The 15,555-nt window shown below is 46.8% G+C and overlaps 1 protein-coding gene across 2 annotated transcripts in view; it reads left to right on the top strand.

Moving 5' to 3' along the window:
* Positions 1-15,555, top strand: part of GLI2 (GLI family zinc finger 2) — a 136,126-nt gene that overhangs the window by 47,456 nt on the left and 73,115 nt on the right. For both annotated transcript variants that reach the window (XM_039913424.1, XM_029074521.2), the window contains exons 2-3: positions 679-881; positions 6,198-6,389. In XM_039913424.1, coding sequence (XP_039769358.1) covers positions 679-881; positions 6,198-6,389 — 395 coding nt within the window. The remainder of the gene's footprint in view (positions 1-678; positions 882-6,197; positions 6,390-15,555) is intronic.

The raw sequence follows: 15,555 nt of genomic DNA, 5'->3' as shown, positions 1-15,555 counted from the left end.
TGATTGATTTGATTGATCGATTACTTAGTTTGGGAACTCATGTGGGACAGGGACTGGGTCCAACCAGATTATCTTTTATCTACCCCAGCACATATTACAGGACTTGGCACGTAGTAAGAACTTATTATGTCCACTTTTATTAATTATTAATACCATCATTATTAAGTACCAACACTCCACTAGCAATGCAGTATAGCCCTTCTGCAAATAACCAATGTGATTTCTGTGCTAATTTCCCACCTATTAACGGTATAGCTACTCCCTATGAAACCCCAAAATTAACTAGGGCCTAAGAGTAAATATAATCTTTTTCCTTTGTGCTACACAGGTGATAGGCAGAAAATAATTGTAAGGGGCTACTTCCAGATTAACTCTTCTTGGCGCTGATCATTGTAGTGTTTCCATTCAATCCCTCAGTACCTAATGACATCTTTTTAAATTTCACTTTTCATGTTTCTCATGTTCGTGACCTTAGGCATCTTTTTTTATGTTTTTGCCCTCGTGACTCTTGAATTTTAAGGTTTTCCTTTATCACTGTGCGTGTCCATTCCCGTAAGGATTTTGAGTCGTTGGAAGACTGGCACAGGTACTCTGTTTCAGGACTCAGGAAACGGTGTCAGTGAGTGATGATGAGGAAAACGCACTGCCGTGCCTCACCTGTGTCTTCTTCTTTTACAGGCCTCCCACTCTGAGCGGCAGCCCCGTCATCTCTGATATCTCCCTCATCCGCCTTTCCCCACACCCGGCGGGCCCTGGAGAGTCGCCCTTCAACCCCCCACATCCTTACATGAACCCCCACATGGAACACTACCTCCGCTCCATGCACGGCAGCCCCACCCTGTCCATGATCTCGGCGGCCAGAGGCCTCAGCCCCGCGGATGGTAAGCCGGCCCCTGAGAGGGATCTGAGGGTGGGGGTCCGGGGCCCCGTGGGTGTCAAGACGCCTAGCTTGTCCCAATTCAAGAAATCCCTATTTAAGAGGGGCTCTGTTCTTAATAGGACTATCTGGCTACGTACAGCCTGCCCTGGTGGATAAAGAACGGGCTTGAGAGTCGGAAGGACCTGGGTTCTAATCCTACCTCCACTACTTGTCTGATGGGTGACCTTGGGCAAGTCACTTAACTTCTCGGTGCCTCAATTACCTCACCTGTAAAATAGGGGTTTATTGTGGGACAGGGACTGTGGCCAACCCGATTTGTTTTTATCCACCCCAACACTGAGAAAAGTGCCTGGCATACAGTAAAAGCTTAACAATTGCCGCAAGTATTGACTATTTGCTTTTAGTGTCCCTGCTCCCTAATCTCCTTGGAGATGAAGAGTGAGCATTCCTCTAGAATGTTTGGAATGGAAAAATCGGGTTGGTCCAGCGGCCCAAGAGAGAATAAATAGATTGTTGGAAAGCCTGTAGCAAGGTCGCGTGGCCATGAAAATAAGCACTGCCCCATGTCTTTAGACCATAAAAAAGAGATATCAGGAAGTGAACCAATGGGAAATCAGGCAGGGGCCACCTAAATAAAGGGGGGTAGAGTTACTATATCCTGCCTCTCACTCTCTTCTCTCTTGGGATAATAATACTAATAATAACATTTGTTAAGCAATTACTATGTGTGTGTCAAACACTGTTCTAAGCACTGGGATACATACAAACTCATCACAGATTGGTCAAAGTCCTTGTCCCACCTGGGGCTCACAGTTTAAATCTCCATTTTCCGGATGAGATAACTGAGGCCCAGAAAAGTCAAGTGACTAGCCCGAGGTCGGGATAAGAGCTTAGTTTCTTCTAAAGCCCAAGCACATGTTTTATCTAGTAGGCCAAGCTGCTTCTCTTTTATTCCCAGAAATGTTATATTTTTATGTCATACTCTCCTAAGCACTTAGTTCAGTGCCCTACACACAATATTTGCTCAATAAATAATAATAATAATAATGTTGGTATTGGTTAAGCGCTTAGCTGTGTGACTGTAGGCAAGTCACTTAACTTCTCTGTGCCTCAGTTCCTTCATCTGTAAAATGGGGATTAACTGTGATCCTCACGTGGAACCACCTGATTACCCTGTATCTCCCCCAGCGCTTAGAACAGTGCTCTGCACATAGTAAGCGCTTAACAAATACCAACATTATTATTACTATGTGCAGAGCACTGTTCTAAACGCTGGGATTGATATAGGGTAATCAGGTTGTCCCACGTGAGGCTCACAGTCTTAATCCCCATTTCACAGATGAGGGAACTGAGGCACAGAGAAGTGAAGTGACTTGCCCACAGTCACACAGCTGACAAGTGGCAGAGCTGGGATATGATTGATTGATTGATTGATTGATAAATATGATCGAATGTGTCTCCAAAGGTGCTGTGTCTCTAACGGGCTCCCAGGAGCTCTGCACTTCATGCCTAGTGAATGGGGCAGCAGGGTAAATGTTGGAAGAGGAAGGCCAGGGGTTAGAAGTATCAATCAATTAATCAATCAGTGGTAGTCACTGAGCAGTGTGGCCTAATGGATACAGCACAGGCCTGTAGTCAGAAGGATCTGGGTGATAATCCTGGCTCTGCCACATGTTTGCTGGGTGTGACCTTGGACAAGTCACTTCACTTCTCTGTGCCTCAGTTACCTCATCTGTAAAGTGGGGATTAAGATTTTGGGCCCCCCATGGGACATAGACTGTATCTAACCTGCTTAGCTTGTATCTTCTCCAGCACTTAGCACAGTGCTTGGCACATAGTAAGTGCTTAACAAATACCATAAAAGTTAAAAAAAACCCCAGAATCATCCAAATCAAAACCCCGACTACTTGCTCCCTTGGTCAGTGTGAACTCTGGACTTCGGCCGTGAATGGTGACGGGGAAGCTCTGAGAGGCTGGGGTAGGCTGTACCTGCTCTGCGAATAAACAGAGGCACCAGTCTCCACGGGGCTGTCAATCTGACACCTTTAATGAACGAGTCGTTCACATGGAAAAATAAAATGAGTTCAACTCCAGCTGTAGTGGAAAGCTTTATGAAGTGGGAGAGCTGTTTTCCTTGGCTGGAGGGTTTGAAATTTGTTTTGGTCTCACTAAATTGTAGAAATAGGGTAAGCTAATGATTATAGCTAATGGGCTTTAAAAATGCAGAGCCCCCCCATTTACCACTGTAAAGTGAATTTTCCCTAGCACCCTCCCTTTAACGTCTCAGAATTGATGGTGATTGGACATCCCACCCTATCCCAAAATCAAGATGAAGGCAACCTCCAGGGCAGTGAAATGGCTTAATATTACTCTATTAAATGCTCTAATAAATTCTCTTATAAATATTTTTGTGTTTCTCTCCCATTAGAGTGCAAACTTCGTGTAGGCAGGGAATATTTCCCTTTATTATTCTGTACTTCCCACAAGCCTAGCCCAGTACACTGAATTGGTGGTTTATTTGTGAATGCTATTGCAATTCTAGAAAACAAAGGGTTAACCCATGGAGGCTGGTAGCTTCCTGTTCTCCCTCTCCCCTGAGAAGAAAACAGAAGAAATGGGTTTGGAAGGCTGGGGGATGGATTCAGATGAGCTGGGGAGGATGAAATGGGCCACTGAAAAGCCGCATGGCCTAGTGGAAAGAGTGGGACTTAGAGGACCTGGGCTCTAATCCTGGTTCTGCCATTTGCCCACTGTGGGAATTTGGGCAAGTCACTTCACTTCTCCGTGCCCCACTTTCCTCATCTATAAAATGGAGAATAGGACTATTAGTATATGGTGGAACATGAATTGTGTCCCACCTGATTATCTTGTATCCCTCCAAGTGCTTAGCACAGTGCAAGGCATGTAGTAAGTGCTTTAAAAATGCCGTTTTAAAAAATGACAAACGATTAATGCTGTGCAATCTTCTGGGGAGATTTTAAGAATGAGAAAAATGTTCACCCTCCTGATACATTTAAGGGGGGTGGGGGAGCAGGGGACTGGACCGTGTAGAGAGCCTATGTGTCCCTAGTATTCTGAGTAAGACCCATAACGGTCGATTAGTTGTGTTTATTTAAATGTTTCAGAACACCATATTAAGTGCTTGGGAGAGTACAAGATACAGAGGTGAGAGAAAGGATCCTTCTCCTCAAGGAGTTTACAGTCTACCTAGGTGCAGTCTAGCAAAAGGCCTCACTGAGCCTTGCAGACTGATTCAGGTGGCAGAGAGGGAAGGGGTAGTGTGGACTCTGGATTGAACCAAATCCTGCTTCTTCATTCAATTGTATTTACTGAACACTTACTGTGTGCAGAGCACTGTACTAAGCACTTGGGATAGTACAGTATAACACAAACACAAACACAAGGTGGCAGAGAGGGAAAGGGTAGTGTGGACTCTGGATTGAGCCAAATCCTGCTTCTTCATTCAGTTGTATTTACTGAACACTTACTGTGTGCAGAGCACTATACTAAGGACTTGGGATAGTACAGAATAACACAAACACATTCCCTATGGGCCTCTCCTAGGTTATCAATCTCTAAGGCACAATCCCACATTTCAAAAAATATTTTATTGTATTTGTTAAGCGCTTACTACGTCAGGCACTATATCAACCACTGGGGTAGATACAAGCTAATAGGGTGGTACACAGACCACATCCCACGTGGGGTTCACAGTCTTAATCCTCATTTTGCAGAGGAGGTAACTGAGGCACAGAGAAGTCAGTCAGTCATATTATTGAGGGCTTACTGTGTGTGGAGCATTGTACTAAGCCCTTAGGAGGGAGTATAACAATGAACAGACACATTCCTTATCCAAAAGGAGCTTACAGTCTAGAGGAGCTGACTAGGTGCCAAAGTCACACAGCAGACAAGTGGTGGAGCCAGGATTGGAACCCAGGTCCTTCTGAATCCCAGACCTATGCTCTTACCACTAGGCCTTGCTGCTTCTCATTTAAGGAAAAAAGAAGGGAAATGCTTGGCAAAACATTCTGTCTTCCTAGCAGTAATTGGAGTGATTTGCTTGCGGAACTGGGGGCTCGATTCAATGGAGACTTTTAAAGATTAACTCATGTTCGGGTCCCAAAAGGAATCAGGCAGTGGAGTGAACCTAGTGACAATCAGGCAGATGGCCCACTGGGTCTCTGATCAATTTTGTGTGACCTTTTTCCATCCCATTCCATTGGATTTCCACGGGAACGGTTTGGATCGAGAAACAGGATGCGGGTCCAGCTTTTGTTCTGAGCCTGGTAAGGAGAGGAGCTGAATGGGGTTTTGAAGGAGGTGGGAAAAGATGAAGGAGGCAGAATTTTGGCTGAGGAAAGTCTTGTGGGAAGGGAGGAGTCTGTCTGTCAGGCTAGGAGACTAGCCCCTGACGGAATGGGCTTGGCTCAAGTTGCACCTCTCCTGCCCACTGCAGAGCTATTGTAATCTGATGTTTCTTAGTCCTCTTTCCTCCCACTGGGCTCTGCTCTCAGTGCCTACCCCGAAGCATGCTTTGATACCAGCTCCTTTGCTCAGTCCCAGAAGGAGGGGGACAGTTTCTCTCTGAGGGCCCCAGGGAAGTCAGAGGTTGTGGGGCGGCAGGTTTGAAAAATTGCCGCCGGGAGGAAAGTGGCAGTAATGGGCTTTGGCAGCCAGAGTGGATTTTTCCAGCCAGACACTGAACCTAATTTTGTGCATGAGCTCGCCGCTTCACTTTCCGTCCCCAGCTCCCTTTGACTGAGCTGGCTTTCTCTGCTTTCTGCTGCTCCTTTAAAAACTATCTGGGGGTGGCCCGGTGGGGATGGGGGGCATTTTTCCATAAATAGTCTGAATATTAATCTGACGACCGGGTTCTACCGTCTCCCCTCACTCCACTCCCGTTCAACTGAGAAAAATCGACATAGTATAGAGGGAGGAGGAGAAGGGGGAATGGACGAGAGACTGTTTATAAATTTGAGGAAATGTAGGAATGTAGAGGCCCAGGCCTGGTGTCCTTTATCCACAAAAACACGCCCCAAACTCACGTCAGCATGAAACCAAACTGGCTCAATGTGGAGAGCGGAGAGGCAGCATGCGCTGGGGGGGACGGAGGAAAGAACGACTCGGCTCGGCTCGGCTTGTTTCTGCCTTTCTCCCCACTCCGAAAAAGTTCACCTTAGCTCTTTCGTTTCTTTTCTCTCTTGCTCTCCCCTTCTTGCGTGCATGCTCCTATCCTCTCCCTGTCTCTCTCTCACTATATTTCTCTCCTCTTGGCTCATTCTCTCCACTGCTCTCGCTCTCGCCACCTCTCCTGCAGTGGCTCATGAGCACCTCAAGGAGAGGGGACTGTTTGGATTGCCTCCTCCCCCTCCAGGAGCCAACCCTGCCGACTACTATCACCAGATGACACTCATGGCCAGCCACCCGGGCACTTACAGTGACCTCCTTGTTCAAGGCGGAGGAGCAGCTGGCTCCACCCACCTCCACGATTACCTCAACCCAGTGGATGGTAAGTAACACACGCCACGGGGCTTCAGGTGGAATCCGAGCCATAAGAAGGGGACTTGGGAGGGAGGGAAGGGAGGAGGGAGAGAGGGGAGAAGGGAGGGAGGATTGAGGGAGGAAAGGAGACAAACTCTAGTCCATTACTTAGCTAAGCAAGAGCCTGGAACATTCCTGTAATTGTTATTAGAGTTTTTCATCGCTTGCCTCAAGTGTATTTTCTACAATTTTCAGACCGCTTTGTTAGTTTTTCACAGCCACCCTCTGAGATTGGAAACACTTGTTACTACTATTTTCATAAAGGGAAAAATTGAGACAGAGAGCAACAGGGAATCCTGGAGAAATCCAACTAGGATCAGCCAGTCAAATCAACTCATCCTGTCTAATAAGAAACTATAAACATCGTTTGGGTATTTGTTAAGCACTGTATTAAGTACTGGGCTAGATACAAGATAATCATGCCGGACTCAGTTCCCGTCCCACACAGGGATCACAGTCTAAGGGGGAGGGACAACTGGTATTGAATTCCCATTTTATAGTTGAGGAAACAGGGCCAGAGAAGTTAAAGTGACTTGCCCAAAGTCGCACACAGCAGACGAGCAGTTGAGCTGGGATGAGAACTGAGATCCTCTGACTCTCAGGCCTGTATGCATTCTACTAGAGCATACTGCTTCGCTGCCCATCCCACAGCAGGAATTGCTGGTGGTATTTGGGTGTTCTCGAATGCTGTGGAATAGTTCTTCTGCTCTTTTAGCCAGACACATTTTCCAATGAACAGATGAATTCAGGGAGTCCAAAGGAACTCACATAACTGAGGTTGGAGCCAGGAGTCTCAGAACTTCTTAGCGGGGCTTCAGACATTAAAGCTTACCTCCTCCAAGAGGCCTTCCAAGACTGAGCTCCCCCCTTTTTCCCTCTGCTCCCTCTACCCCCCCCTTCACCTCTCCGCAGCTAAACCCTCTTCTCCCCCCTTTTCCTCTCCTCCTCCCCCTCTCCCGTCGCACCCCCTCAGCACTGTACTGTACTCGTCTGTTCTTCTGTGTATATCTTCATCACCCTATTTATCTTGTTTAATGAGATGTACATCACCCTGATTCTATTTGCCATTGTTTTTATGAGATGTTTTTCCCCTTGACTCTATTTATTGCCATTGTTCTTGTCTGTCTCGCCCGATTAGACTGTAAGCCTGTCAAAGGGCAGGGACTGTCTCTATCTGTTGCCGATTTGTACATTCCAAGCGCTTAGTACAGTGCTCTGCACAGAGTAAGCGCTCAATAAATACTACTGAATGAACATTAACTTTGAAAGGGTGGTAGGAGGCCCTAGGAAGATCTACCAGGTTGGTTGAGGACAAGAGAGACCTAGTAGACAAAGCCCGGGCCTGGGAGTCAGAGGACGTGGGTTCACATCCCAGGTCCGACGCTTGCCTTCTCTGTGACCTTAGGCAAGTCACTGCACTTCTCTGTGCCTCAGTTCCCTCATCTGCAAAATGAGGATTCAGTGCCCATTCTCCCTCCTATTTAGGCTGTGAACCCCACATGGAACGTCATTATCTTGTATCTACCTCAGCACTTAGCACAGTGCTTGGCACATAGTGAGCACTTCCCAAATACCACAGTTATTATTATTATTAGTTGAAAGGTCTGCCTTATAAGCCAACATCTTTCCCACTGGATAGTTTTGATTTCCTGACCTTCTTGGGAAAATGCATATTCATCTTCTACTTTCAGACCCTCATAGCATCATCAGTCTGGGGAGATTTACAGTGGTCAAATGGTGTCTTCTCCTCCTCTAGTCTGGGCTTACTTTTCTTGACTCGCTTGTGGAGTCCCTTTGGAAAAAATAAATCTTGGTACTGTTCTGAGAAGCAATCAACCAATAGGGAGATGTAAACAGTACAGCTATTAATAAACTATGTTTGCTGCTTATAAACAGTATGGAAAAGGTCAATCCTGCTGAATTGCTAATAGCGTGATAATCCTCAGGATTTCTCCAGTGATCTCAGAGCACTCAACAGACAGTGAGTCACCAATCTTCATAAGTCACTGCTCTGTCTCCTCAGCCCTTCGTCTCCTCCCCATTTCACGGACAAATGGAAGTTCGTGCTCTTGCGTAGGTTCACCTAAAGGAGTAGTCGTGGAACGAGGAATAATCTGACATGGGACTCATAGTTAAGGAAAACAGCATGGCCTAATGGATAGAGCATGAACTTTGGAGTCAGATGGACCTGGGTTCTCACCCTGGCTCTGCTGTCTGTCTGCTGTGTGCCTTTGGGAAAGTAAGTTAACTTCTCTGGGGCCCGGTTACCTCTTCTGTAAAGTGAGGAATAATGCTGTGAGCACCATGTGGGATATGGAGGGTGTCTAACCTGATTAGCCTGGGAACTCCAACCTGGAAAGCAGCATGGCCTAGTGGATAGAGCACAGGCCTGGGAGTCAGAAGATTCTGATCCCAACTCTGCCACTTGTCTGATGTGTGACCTTGGACAAGTCACTTAACTTCTCTTTTCCTCAGTTCCCACATTTATAAAATGAGGATTAAGACTGGGAGCCCTAAGTGGGACAGTAGCTGCGTCCAACCCCCTATTATCTTGTATCTACCCCAGCACATAGTACAGTGTCTGGCACATAGTAAGTGCTTAACAAATACCATTTTTTTTCAGTACTGCTTTTCAGAGGGAGGACAGGCATGAGCAGAATAATAATGTTGGTATTAAGCACTTACTATGTGCAGAGCACTGTTCTAAGCGCTGGGGTAGATACAGGGTAATCAGATTGTCCCACGTGAGGCTCACAGTTAATCCCCATTTTACAGATGAGGTAACTGAGGCACAGAGAAGTTAAGTGACTTGCCCACATTCACACAGCTGACAATTGGCAGAGCCGGGAGTCGAACTCATGACCTCTGACTCTGAAGCCCAGGCTCTTTCCACTGAGCCACGCTGCTTCCAAACTCTTTGCAGGGTGCCTGAGCCCCTAGACTGTAAACTCATTGTGGGTAGAGATCAGGTCAATCCGCTCTATTGTATTGTCCCCTTTTAAGGGCTTAATATGGTCATCTGTACACAGTAAATGCTCAGTATATAACACTGATTGATTAATCCGATGTATCTGAAGGAAGGCTCCAGAAAGACCGGGGCAACCACTCTGTATCTTTCAGTACCCCGAAAGGCCAGAATAACTCTCTCTTCCCTCATAGGATCGCATGTCTTTGGTCAAGTTCTTTATCATTTTTTTTAATACATTTATTAAGAACCAGTTTCATCCCAGGCACTGTACTAAACACTGTGGTAGATGCAAACTAATATAGTTGGACACATTCCATGTCTCTCGTGGAGCTCACAGTCTTAATCCTCATTTTACAGATGAGGTAACTGAGGCACAGAGAAGTGAAGTGACTTGTCTAAGGTCACAAAGCAGACAAGAGGTGGAGCTGGAATTGGAACCCAGATTCTCTGTCTCCCAGACCCAGGCTTTATCCACCAGACGACACTGCTTGTCTTCCTCCGGGCCCAAGGGCAGGGTCATGCCTGACTTGAGCGACCGATTCTTTCAGATGAAAGAAAAGTTCGAACACTGTGGCGCTGCTCAAATACACTTGATTTCAGGATGGTGTTAAATACTTAGTACGGTGTTCTGCTCTTAGTAAGAGCTAAGAGCTCAGTGTATATCATTGATTGACTGATTCCTTAAGGGTCACAGGGAAGGTGGGGAAGTGGCTTGCCATGATATCAGCTTCAAACATAGATTGGAAAGTGAAACAGAACTGTGTCCACTGACAGAAAATGTTTATCCTGGAAAGAGGGGGAGGGAAAGAGAGAGAGAGACCTATTCACAGTCCAGTAGTGGAAATAATTCCTAAAGGTAGAGGAGTGGATTTTTACAGGACAGGACCAGATTCAAATGGTAAGAGAAGGAAGCTGTTGCCTCAGGCCTTTATGTTGTGGGAAGCTGTTGTGAAAGGCCTCCCAAAGATGGTAGCATCCAGGCTCCTCTGAACCATGGTGGCCACATGGCTTCTCTCCACCTCCTGGACTGCTGCCCTTCTCAGAGATGGCTGGGGGATGGATGTGATGTCATCTAATAGGAGGGCGCTAATCGGAGTTTCAGAGCTGTGATGCTCAGGGTGCAGGGTCGAGAGACAGCAGTGGGGCTGGGAGGGCTGTGGTGATGGAGATGTGCTTTCGTTAAATGTTGTATTCGATGCCACGTTGCGAATTATGTAATAATAATAGGATGCAGATGCCGTGGTGATAGATTGCATATGGTAATAACAATAGTAATAATGAAAACAATTGTATTTGTTAAGCACTTACTATATGTTAAGCACTGTTGCAAGCCCTGGGGTAGATACAAGCTAATCAGGGTGGGCACAATCCCTGTCTCACGTGGGGCACACGATCTTAATCCCCATTTTACAGATGAGGTAACTGAGGTTCCTAGAAGTAAAGTGACTTGTCCAAGGTCACACAGCAGACAGGTGGCTGAGCCTGGATTAGAACCCAGATCCGTGTGACTACCAGGCCTATGCTCTATTGCCTGTTGGCACAGCATGATGGGTTGGCCTCATGATGAGAGGGAGTGAAGGAGGTGAGGTTGGCCTTTTTGATCCCACTTCAGGTTCGCCTGAATGCCTGAGGTTGGCTTTGGAAATTTGACTTGGCTTAGTAGCCTGGAGAAGCAGCATAATCTAGTGGAAAGAGCACAGGACTGTGAGTTCCAATCCTGGCTCCACCGCCGGGGCAAGTTAATTAACTTCTATGTGCCTCAGTTTCCTCATCTGTTACCCCTCCTCCTTAGACTGAGAGACCCAGATGGGGCTGAATTGCTTCTATCCCTGTGCTTAGTTGAGTGGTTGGTGCATACTAAATGCTTAACAATGACCACAATTATCATTATGATCATCATTATTAGTAGTAGTAATTATATTAACACTATTATTATGATGATCATTATTATTAGCTAATGCTGCACTTGAATAGTAATAATAATAATTGTGCTATTTAAGCATTTACTATGTGCCAGGCACTGTACTAAGCACTGGGATAGGTACATGGTAATCAGGTACAGTCCCTGTCCCACATGGGGCTCACAGTCTTAATCCCCATTTTACAGATGAGGTAACTGAGGTAAAGAAAAGTGAAGTGATTTGCCCAAGGTCATATCGCAGACAAATAATGGAGCCGGAATTAGAACCCAAGTCAGTCAGTCTGTTAATCGTATTTATTGAGCACTTACTGAATGCAGAGCACTATTATAAGTGCTTGGGAGGGTACAATATAGCAATATATCTGTAACATTCCCTGCCACAGTGAACTTGCAGTGAGAAGCAGCGTGGCTCAGTGGAAAGAGCACAGGCTTGGGAGTCAGAGGTCATGAGTTCGAATCCCAGCTCTGCCACTTGTCAGCTGTGTGACTGTGGGCAAGTCACTTAACTTCTCTGTGCCTCAGTTACCTCATCTGTAAAATGGGGATTAACTGTGAGCCTCACATGGGACAACCTGATTACCCTGTATCTACCCTAGCGCTTAGAACAGTGCTCGGCACATAGTAAGCGCTTAACAAATACCAACATTATTATTATTATTATTATTATTAGAGGCGGAGACAGGCATTAATATAAAAAAATGGAAATACAGATCTGTGCATAAGTGTTTTGGGGCTAGAAGAAGGGATGAATAAAGGGAGTGAGCCAAGGTGATACAGAAGAGAGTGGGAGAAGAGGAAAGGAGGGGTTAGTCAGAGAAAGCCTCTTGGACGAGATGTGCCTTCAATAAGGCTTTGAAGGAGGGGAATATAATTGTCTGTCAAAAGTGACGAGGGATGGAGTTCCAGTCCAGAGGCAGGACGTGGACAAAAAGTCTTGCAGCAAGATAGATGAGATCAAGGTACAATGAAAAGGTTGCCATTAGAAGAGCAAAGTGTGCCGACTATATCATAATAGGGGAGTAGTGGGGCAAAGTGATTGAGTGTTTTAATGCTGATGGTAAGGAGTTTCTGTTTGATGCAGAAGTAGATGGGCAACCACTGGAGTTTCTTGAGGAATGGGGAAACATGGACTGAACGTTTCTGTAGAAAAATGATCCAGGCAGCAGAGTGAAGTGTGGACTGGAGTGAGGAGAGACAGGAGGCAGGGAGGTGAGCGAGGAGGCTGGTAGAGTAATCAAAGCGGGATTAATGTGTTAGCAGTTTGGATGGAGACGAAAGGACAGATTTTAGCGATGTTGTGAATGTCGAACCGGCCTTCGGACTCCCAGGCCCATCCTCTATCCACTAGGCCTTGTTGCTTCATTCCCTGAGCAGAGACTTAGTGAGCATCACAGTGCCCTTCTTTGCATGAGATAGAGAAGGCCAGAGGGACTGTAGTTCCTGCCCAGACCATGGCCATAGCCTTTCCTCTTTCTTTGCTTATTACAGTGTCCCTCATGAAATGGTCAGGCCTCTTAGCCCCGCGAGGACCCGGTGAATCGAGGTTGTCAGCCGGGAGCCACTTTGCCTCACAAAGCTCCATTGTGGAGGTGAATCAGAAAGAAGCTGAGCGTGGAAAACGGAAATTCAGTCTGTTTTTACATTCCACATATTTCTCAGAGTTTAAACATACCCCTCAACCCAGGGTGAGTCATAAAGTTGTAGCCTAAAAGCCCAAATATTTTGCTTTCTTCCCACTGAATAGTTTCAATAAAATCTGCACTTACAGAGAAACTTTTCATCCAGCCATTTCAAAGCGCCGTACCTGGTGCCGGGGAGCGGCAGGCTGGATCCACCCAACAACCCGGGCTGAGATTAAAGCCACAGTCCTGGGCTTCCCCAGCGGTGCCGAGCCTGCCGAGGCCGGGTGGCTCAGCTCGCAGCCGTGAACCCTCCCCTAATCAAAGCAGACTCCAGCGAACGTGCCCCAGGTAGGATCTCTGTCAGGTGGGCACTCCCAGACTGGCTACCGTATTTCACTCCAGGTCGCGGAAGCCGGATCTGACTGGAAAGGGAATTGGCTTCATCAGATGGCGCTCGCTCCCCCAGCCGGTAACCGAGTGTTTCTGTGCCGAGGGTGACTTGGCCGTGAAATCATCTTGGCCGCAGCCAGGCTCCTTCTTTTCAGCCAAGGCCCAGTATCTGCAGGAATACCTTGGATTGGGCCGCCAAGTGCCCGGTCCTAAGCTCACCCTTCCCGGAGGGCGTGTGGAGATCACCGCATGCAACGGGGGCAAGCCAGAGTCACTCTGGTCTGGATTGCGAATCTGTCCCGGAACCATCGGCCTAACAGGTGGCCGGGAGAGCTGGGAATGGAGACAGCAAGCTACCTGCTGCGGGCTCTGTGGTCGCTCTTCTGCAAACCCTGTTGGGTGAGCTCGGTCAACCTCGGAAGGTTTTCCGGGATGAGGAGCCTCAGCTGGTCATGCCAGCCTGGGAGCAGTGGGATAAGCAAGGAGCACTCCTTCTGCTAGGCGTTACAACCCTCTGTTCTAGGGGCTGAGCTCCTTCCAAACAGAAAAAGAAAGATCCCTTATAATAATGACAACAATGATAATGATAATAGTAATAATAATAATTGTATTTGTTAAACACTTACTAAGTGAAAGGCAATGTACTAAGCACTGGGGCAGCAAAGCGGGTTGGACAAAGTACCTGTCCCAAGTGGGGCTCACAGTCTCAATCCCCATTTTACAGATGAGGTAACTGAGTCACAGAGAAGTCAAGTGATTTGCCTAAGGTCACATAGCTGAAGTGGCAGAGCTGGAATTAGAAGCCTTGACTTTCTGAATCCCAGGCCTGTGCCCTATCAGGGAATGATCAGGGATGTTGGACAGAGATAGAGGTAAAGGAGGAGGAGAGTAGTTGACTAGGCCTTCTCGATGGTATTTCAATCCATCAATGGTGTTTATTGTGCACTTGCTGAGTAATGACACCCAAACTCTGTCATCTCCCTGACTTTCCTGCACCATAGATGGCACCATCATCCTTCCCATTTCACAAGCCTGTAATCTTGGTGTTATCCTTGACTCCTCTCTCTCTTTCAACCCAAATATCCAATATCTGTCACCAAATCCTGTCGGTCCCACCCTAGGTCCCAACATTGCTAAAATCCACCCTTTCCTCTCCATCCAAAATGCTAGCATATTAATACAATCACACATCATATCCCACCTAGATTACTGCATCAGCCTCCTTGCTGGCCTCCCAGCCTCCTGCTTCTCCCCACTCCATTCTATACTTCACTCTGATGCCTGGACCTTCTTTCTTCATAAATGTTCAGGACACGTCACGCCCCTCCTCAAAAATTTCCAGTTGTTGTCCACCTCAGTATCAAACAAAACCTCCTCACCATTGGCTTTAAGGCACTCTATCACTTAGCCTCCTCTTACCTTACCTCGTTTCTCTCCTTCTATAACCCAGCCCACACACTCCGCTCCCCTGGTGCTAACCTTCTCACGGTGCCTCAGTCTCGCCTGTCTCGCTGCCAACCTCTGGCCCACGTCCTGCCTCTGGCCCACGTCCTGCCTCTGGCCCACGTCCTGCCTCTGGCCTGGAATATCCTCCCTCCTCAAATCAACCAGACGAGTCTCCCCTCCTTCAAAGCCTTATTGAAGGCACATCTCCTCCAAGAGGTTTTCCCAAACTAAGGCCCGCTTTTCCTCATCTTCCATTTGCTTCTGCGTCACCCTGACTTGCTCCCTTTGCTCCTCCCCCCTTTCCAGCACTTATGTATATAACTGCAATTTTATTTATTTGTATTGATGTCTGTTTATTAGTATTGATGCCTGTCTCCCCCTCTCCAGACTGTGAGCTCATTGTGGGCAGGGACTGTCACTGTTTATTGTTGTATTGTACTTTCCCAAGCACTTAGTACAGTGCTCTGCACACAGTAAGCCCTTAATAAATCCGAATGAATGAATGAATGAATCAATGAATGAATGAATCAATGAATCAATGAATCAATGAATCAATGAATGAGTGTGGAACTCTGTACTAAGAACTTGGGTGGGTAAAATACAACAGAGTTAGTAGGCCTGTTCCCTGCCCAAAAAGAGCCTTACAGTCTAGAGGGGGGGACTGACATTAAAATAAATTATGGGTATGTATGAAAGTGCCACAAGGATGAGGGTGAGGTAAATAACGAGTGCTTAAAGGATCCAGACCCTCTCCCTTCCTATCTGGTCAGCCACTACCCTCTCCATG

The sequence above is a fragment of the Ornithorhynchus anatinus genome, chromosome 1 (assembly GCF_004115215.2).
Source record: "Ornithorhynchus anatinus isolate Pmale09 chromosome 1, mOrnAna1.pri.v4, whole genome shotgun sequence".
NCBI classification, from domain to species: Eukaryota; Metazoa; Chordata; class Mammalia; order Monotremata; family Ornithorhynchidae; genus Ornithorhynchus; species Ornithorhynchus anatinus.
This window is presented reverse-complemented; position numbering and strand designations above follow the sequence as displayed.